The 7,937-nt window shown below is 38.1% G+C and overlaps 1 protein-coding gene across 3 annotated transcripts in view; it reads right to left on the bottom strand.

The window, feature by feature from the left end:
- Window positions 1-1,337: 1,337 nt before the first annotated feature.
- brd10 (bromodomain containing 10) overlaps window positions 1,338-7,937 on the bottom strand; it is a 26,392-nt gene continuing 19,792 nt past the window's right edge. For all 3 annotated transcript variants that reach the window (XR_015519763.1, XM_087300457.1, XM_087300458.1), the window contains 2 exons: window positions 6,528-6,721; window positions 1,338-5,692 (listed from right to left, as the gene is read on the bottom strand). Coding sequence is in view for 2 of the 3 variants with exons in the window: in XM_087300457.1 (XP_087156583.1) it covers window positions 1,812-5,692; window positions 6,528-6,721 (4,075 nt within the window). In the remaining variant the exon portion in view is untranslated. The remainder of the gene's footprint in view (window positions 5,693-6,527; window positions 6,722-7,937) is intronic.

Here is a 7,937-nt window from a genome sequence, read left to right as displayed (position 1 = left end):
CTTCATTTTTATGGGGAATATTTTAGATGGTTTCCTTATCTAAAATGTTTACTGAATTAAAGTGCTGTAAAGATTCATCAGATTAATATATATATATATATATATATATATATATATATATATATATATATATATATATATATATATATATATATATATTATTTTGCATAAATCTGTTAATCAGCCTCAGTCCTGATCAAAATTGCTTAGGAAATTACAGCACTTTAACTCTTTAATTGCCAAATTCATAAATGATCTCACTGATCTGGTGAAAACACACACATTGATGTATTTTCACTGTAAAAGTGGACTGGGTTATTTTTTCTCCCTTTTATCACAGTCTTGGACATGTGCATGATTAGCAACAACATTGGCTTTGATGCATTGTTAGATTTTCATTTTTCTCCCCGGATGTTTTTGCCCCATTGACTTCCATTATAATCACATTTGATGGTGTATAAATACACAGTCTTTGTTTTTGTTTACTCCATGTAGTTCTGGGAGCTGAGGTGCATATTTAGATTTTTTCAGACACATCAAGGTAAGTGCGTAAAGGTCACTCTCACACTCACAGACACACATGCACACTTTAATTTGCTGTTATACTCCATATAAAATACAGAAACTACGTTTTTTTTTTTTTTGCACAGGCCTATCAAAGCATTAACGGTGAGAAACTGATGATCAACAGTAAAAATTACAAATTTGACCTCTTCCAAACAGGGAAAACCAGCAACAATCAAAACCATGTCATGGCTTTACAATCAAAAAATGTGGTTATAAAGGAAGTCAATGGCATGAAAATCGGCACCAACAGTATATTAAAGAGATTTAGTCTTTTATTAAAATCAATGCATTAAAGGCAATGTTGCTTCACGTCAAAGACTTTGATAAAAGGTTAAAAAATCCAGTCCACAATTACTTTTTATATTAATAATACGTCATTTTGTGTGTGCTTTTTCACCAAATCAGCGTGATCATTTATGAATTTGGCAATTAAGGAGTTAAAATTCTGTAATTTTTCTAAGCAATTTAGTAGTTTTGATCAGGACAGAGGTTAATCAACAGATTAATGCAACATAATACAAAAAAAAAGCATCTGATTTATTTTTACTGCAGTTTAATTCAGTTTTCATCTCGAACATAACAAAAGGCTAATAAATTTGCCCTGAGTATAATGTTGAGATTGTTTTTAAAAACTCAAAGCATTTTGAATCATTTTGCTAGCTGAAACAGGAAACGTTACAGCCAAATTAATACCCAAGAGTGGATGAACCCATCCCCAACAGTACATAAGGGTTTTATGAACTCCACAGGCAGGCACAGAACACAAGACCTTTCCATCAGTCATAAATATGCCAAGTTTATTTCATGAATATAGAGGAAACACAAAACCAAACCATTATCAGATAAGGTCTGATAAAATAAACCTATCTGTGAACGTCCTAACGCAGGCTTGAGATCTTACGCAGACTGAAGACGGCTAGATAATTAACCATTTAATGGAAAATGCTACAAAACATCCAAACAATCCCATACAAACTGTATAAAAGAGTCAGCCGAACAAACACTGATATGTACATTACTGGCCATGTGGAATCTCCAAACTTCTCTTTGTTTTAATCAATTTCCCTTCCATTTGTATTGTAGAGGGCAAAATGCACAAATTATTAATTTAGATTTTTAGTATTTAGCCTCCGACACTGGGAGAAATGGAACCAAAAGAAGCCCACACAATCGAACCTGTTCTCAACAATTATCATTTATAATCCCAACAGGACAACAGACGGCCTCTAGAATGATTTCAGAAGTTATGTTTTCTCAGTTGATGATTCATGCGTAAAATTCGTAACACTACTTGAGGTGGAACTAACCACTTGACCGGTTGTTGGCTTTGCCATTACTTGTACACTCGAAGCTTGAATGATATTTAAAACGGCACCATCGGGGCTCAACAATAGTTTACTAGAGGTGGGAACTTGTATGGGAACTGTGTGTTGACCTTGTTGCAAATGGGGTAAAATAACAGGCTTTCCAATTGTCCCTGTTTGCACAGCTCTAACAGGCGGACAAGGAGTCATTATGACTGTGTTCATAGATGGAGGAACTGTTGCAATAGGAGTGGCTGAACTGGTGTTTACTGAACCACCGATGGGTTGAACAGTTGCAACTGGAAGTTTCTGCATCCGTGAAACTGTGCTTTTCATGGGTGGTACATTAACCATTGGTGAATTCCGCACTATGGTGGTTTTTGTGGAGGGTATGACCGATGGTAGTTGGTTTTGTGATAACTTTCCTTGCAAGTGCATTGGTGAAGTTGTGCTTAGTAAGCCTCCTTGAGAAAATAAGGTGTCTTTGGGAATGCCAGTCGCACCTTGTGAAGGTGCAACTGAGACTTTGGAGGCTTGAAAGATAGGAAGTCTTACAATGTCTGATGATGATCCAGGATGCAGAGCTAGTGCCGCTTGTGGGAGAGCAGTAGGACCAGCCACCTTCAGTGGAGTTATGGTGTTTAGCTGCTGATGGACTTGACCGGAAGGCCCAGTTATTGGCGAGGGAAGCCTGACTGGAGTTGCCAATCTTACACCTTGTACAACTGAAGCAACAGTATAAGGGACCAAACTCTTTGGCCCTTTAAGAACAGTAGATGCAGAACTTGGGGCTTGTAAATCTCCAAGGGCCTGCAATCCCCCAGGATGAACATGACTTGAGACTTGCAAACCTGCAAGATGAACAGGTCTTGAAACCTGCAATCCTGCAGGATTAACAGGACTTGGGACTTGCAATCCCGCAGAATGAGTAGGATTCGGGGGTTGCAATTGTACAGGAGAAGCAGTACTTGAGACTTGCAATCTTGCAGGATTAACAGGACTTGGAACTTGCAATCCTTTGGGGCAAGCAGGACTTGTGACTTGAAATACAGCAGGAGAAGCAGGACTTGGGACGTGCAATCCTGCCGAATGAACAGGGCTTGAGACTTGCAATCCTGCAGGACAAACAGGACTTTGAACTTGCAATACTGCAGGAGGAGCAGAACTTGGAACTTGCAATCCTGAAAGATGAACAGAACTTGGAACTTGCAATCCTTTAGGCCGAGCAGGACTTGAGATTTGCAATTCTGCAGGATGAGCAGAACTTGGGGCTTGCAATCCTACAGAAGGAGCCACACTTGTGACTTGCAATCCTTTAGGATGAACAGTACTTGGGACTTGCAGTCCTGTGGGATGAGCAGGACTCTGGACTTGCAGTCCTGTGGGATGAGCAAGACTCTGGACTTGCAGTCCTGTGGGATGAGCAGGACTCTGGACGTGCAGTCCTCTAGAACGAACTGAACTTGTAATTTGTAATCCTTTGGGATGAACCGTACTTGAGGCCTGCTGTCCTCCAGATCCTGAGCTGATGAGCAAGACATGGGTGCCAGGTCCAAGGCCTTGAGATGGGACAACAAATCTGGTGTTGTTTATTAGCAGCTGAGTTCCTGGAGCAAGTGGGGCAGTGGTGTTTATTACGACTCTTTCATGAACACTTTTGTTAGTTGTGGCTGGAGGTCGAATCCCAGAAGTCATGACAATTGGAAGAGTTGAAGGAGAGTTTGGGCTTATTGCAACAGAATGAGATACACCAGAAGCACAAGAATTGGCTGTTGTTTTAACCGGTGAGCGTGAAGTGCAAAGGGATGCAATCACTGGCTTAGTGGCCACATCAATTGATACTGTAGTGTGTTTGGTAATTAGACTTCCTGAATTTGAGGAAGTAGAGCTGCCAGATGTAAACACTGGTTTACAATGAAAAGCATTTAACGTTGAAACTGATGAAGGTACATCTTGTTTTACAACTGACAAAAGTGCAGAGGAAGCCATGTGGCCAGTGCCTAAAGATGAAAATGTGAGCATTTTGCTTTCAGCAGCCCCAGGAACCTTCAGAGATCTTTCTGTATTCCCTGATGTGCTTGCAACTAAACTGCTTTTTGGAACAATCTGCAACCCACTTGAGGCTGATGCCGAAGATACCCTGGAGACAAACACAGGTGTACTTTTCATAGAGGCTTCAGGTGTTTTATTTGCACCAAGTATTCTTGATGTTAACCCTGGGACACCGATGTTCACGACGTTTGTACCAGAAGAAGTGCTAGATGAAGTTGTCCCTAACTTAGGAATGATCTTCATCGGTGGTGTACTAACAGAGGAATTATTGACCTCTGAAGTTGCTACAGCTTTTGGAATGGTAAGTGCTGAGTTGCTTATAAACATAACCTGTGGTGCTGGTTTGGAACAGGTTGCTGTTGTAACGGTAGGCATTGATGCTGCTGAAGGTGAAGGATTGACAAGAAAAACCTTTTGGAAGGTAGTTTGGGCAGAAGGTCTGGTTTCTTGTAGAGTGCTCTTCTGTGGGGTCTTTAATCCAGATTTGGAGACCACATTCTGGACTCCTTGAACATTTTTTGTTGGAATAATGACACTATCACTGAATCTGCCTGTGGCCAGGCTTGAAGATGTATTGACTGATGTTTTGGTAGAAGTGTTATTAAGGGTCAAAGAAGTTCCTGCCACAAAAGTAGACGAGCTGGGATGAGCGCCATCCTTTGAGAGGGATTGAGGAGTGACTCCAGATACAGAATTAGCAGCAGGGGAGGCCGAGACAGCTTGTAACGTGGAAGACTTTGACACCAGAAAGGCTTGAAGTTGCGGTGAGATGGTAAAAACTGGACTGGGAGGTAAAACCCCTGTTCCACTATCTGATGTCTGTACTTTGACCACACCTGTGTTGCCTCCTCTTGTAGTGACGAGAATAGATTGTGAGTCTCTAATGCACACTGTCCTGAGCTCCTCTTTAGCGTCAGGTCTGTTCAGTCCACTACTGCCTACAACCTTTGGTTCAGTAGTCTTTTTAGGCACACCGACAGCTCTTAAACTGGGTGTAACTACAGCAGATGGTGTTCTAACAGTGCTGGTATCCTTCAGTGGTGCCACCTGTTGGACAGGTACCTTGTTTTCCGGTGTGGTGAAGCTTGAAGCATTTGATAAGTAAGGTGTATTCTTTGAGACAGAAGCAGATGCTTGCACTGCCCTTTGCTCAGTGCTTTGAATCAGTAGATTTGAAGGCAGGATAACAACTTTTTGCATCAACTTCTCTCCTGTTTTTTGATCTGATATTTGCTGCATGGAAAACGTACTTGCTTTACTGAGAAGGCCTACACCACCTGCCGTCTTGTACACCACCTGTCCAGTGCTTTCAGTTGTAATTGGTGCAAGTGTTTCTTTAGCATGTGGTGTAGGCGGACAGGTAGTTAACACTACAGGGTGCACAGCTACAGATGCTGTCCTATGGTCACGTGAAATCTGAGCCATCTCCGCAGCCTTAGGATGACTTATTAAGGTCACTTTGTTTCCAACGCTCTTGGCCAGCAATGCCTGGATGGGTTTGCAAGTCCCCTGTAAGCTACTCGTGGGCTCAGGCGATACTGAAACTGTCGCTTGATCTCGAGATACAGCTTGAACATTATATTCTGATGTCGAAGAGCTCTCTGTTTCGATTTTGCCTTTCTTGCTTGGGCTCGTTTCATCAGTGATCGCAGCACTTTGGCGGCGCTTTGAACCGCGAGTAAAGGGTCCAGACTCTGAAGAATGCATCAATAGTTTGGGTGTGTCGACTAGGCATATTGACACGTGATTTCCAAGCTGGTTTACATTCTCTGCAAAATAAAGCAGCAGGAATTAGCCGATTTGATACACATATAACCAAACACAAAACTACTCAATTACTTAAATTGGAAAATGGAAAACTAGTACGGAAAACTAATAGGGATACACATAATTTTTGGGCACCAAAAATGTCATTTGGTTTTTCAGCTGAAAGAGAATAATGGAATGGGGTTTTTCTTGTTTTTATTTTTATTTTTTAAATGTGTGTGTTTTCATTTCAAATACAAATAAAGTTATATTGACCCCACACTGGCAATTCTACTTGTTGCCCTTTACATATCTATAGTTCTACATTGTGATGTCCTGTCCTGTTTGAGCACTGGTTCACTCCAGATTTAGTGATCCTGAAATGTTCCAATAAAGATCCAATCCGATGTTGCTTTGAAAAACTGGATCAAAAATGCAGCTGGATTACGTGATCATGGATCACAGAAACAGGATTACTAAATCCAGATCATTTTTATCCGGATTAAACCTTTTGAAAAACCGGGCCTTGCGGAGTTTAGCTCCAACTTGCCTCAACACACCTGCAAGGATGTTTAGAAAGCCTGGTAAGAGCTTAATTAGCTAAGTTGTGTCTGATTGGGGTTGGAACTAAACTTTGCAGGACACCGGCCCTCCAGGAGCGAGTTTGGACATGCCTGCTCTACACAAAGTCCATGCATTTGGTTATATGAGTAATATATATATATATATATTTTTTTTCCTATTTTTCAATAATCTTGGAAACTTTTGATTTTGATAGCTCATTTTTCACTGTAATCCTCATTTACAAAGGCAAGAATAAACCAACAAACAAACAAACAAAAGTATATATTTTCTCACCTGCTTCCTCAGAATATTCCTTCATATTTCTGCTGATTTCATCTTCATCTTCCAGTTCCCTTGTTGCCTCAGTGGACACAGATGCATGATTACCCGTAACTTCCCCAGAATGCACTGTGTCCGTCTGCTCTCTGATGAAGTTTTCATATTCTGGGTGTTTTCTGAAATCGTCACATTCCTTTTTCAAACGTGCTCTGTTGAGGACAAGGACAGCGGTGAACTCACAAAGCTCAAATTCCAGGAAAACAACACCTCGAGGCAGAAAAATGAAAACACGCGACGAGGTGTATTAGTATTTACACCTTTACCAAAGTCAAAGTCAATGCCCTTTCCAGATGCATTTTAAAACTGCATTTTAGAAAATGTACATATCTATTAGTGCTGGGCAAAAATGAATAGCAATTAGTTGCATCTAAAATAAAAGTTGGTTTTGACGTAATATATATGTGCGCTGTTTATATATATTATGCATACATAAATACACACATGCAAGCACATACAGTGCTCAGCATAAAATTAATATTTTTATGCATTTCTCAATGATTATAGGTAATTTTCTTTGGTGCATTACAACAAAACAGATTTTTTTTTAATGCACATATTTAATAAAATAATATTTTAGCCACCAAACATCTTTAGAAATGGAATAATAATACTTTTAAAATTATGTAAAATATTGCAAAAATTACAAACATTATGTATATATTTAGCTTTTTTAATATTAAATATATTATATAAATATATTAATATTAAAAAAATGTGTATTTTTAGGTTAAGATTGTCTTAAAATGTTTCAAAATAAGATTTATCACCAAAAATAATTCCATTTGCTGAATCAGAGAAAGCTGTGACCAAGTTAAGCCTCAAAATCAGTCAAGAGTGGATGAAAATGACCCAACATAACATAAAAAGTCAAAGGATGCAGATAAAAAAAACTAAGAAAAAAACACTCCAGAGTTTACTTTATGCAAAAAAATTAATAAATAAAATGTATATATAAATGTTTTTTTTTATTTTACTTTATTATATTATTTATGTATTTATTTTATTTTATATATATATATATATATATATATATATATATATATATATATATATATATATATATATATATATATATATATATAAAATAATAAATATGTTTATCATGCAATTTACGATTGCAGTGCAAATATAAGTACAATCAAATTATTGTGTTTAGGGGAAAATAATAAATAAAACTAATAAACAGGAAACAGGAAAAATGTTTATTTTTCAAATATTTCAATTTTTTTTAAACAAAAGTTTTTTGTAGTTTGTCATTTTTTGTAACAGCTCATTTTAATTCAAATGTGTTATTTTGCATTATTATTATCTATTTTAATAAATATATAAATGCTTAATAAAAGCCTTTTGTTTAAATGCACCAAA

The sequence above is a fragment of the Danio rerio genome, chromosome 21 (genome assembly GCF_052040795.2).
Source record: "Danio rerio strain M-AB ecotype USA chromosome 21, GRCz13ab, whole genome shotgun sequence".
Lineage (NCBI taxonomy): Eukaryota > Metazoa > Chordata > Actinopteri > Cypriniformes > Danionidae > Danio > Danio rerio.
Note: the sequence above shows the minus strand (reverse complement) of the source record. Positions and strands in the feature narration are given on the sequence as shown.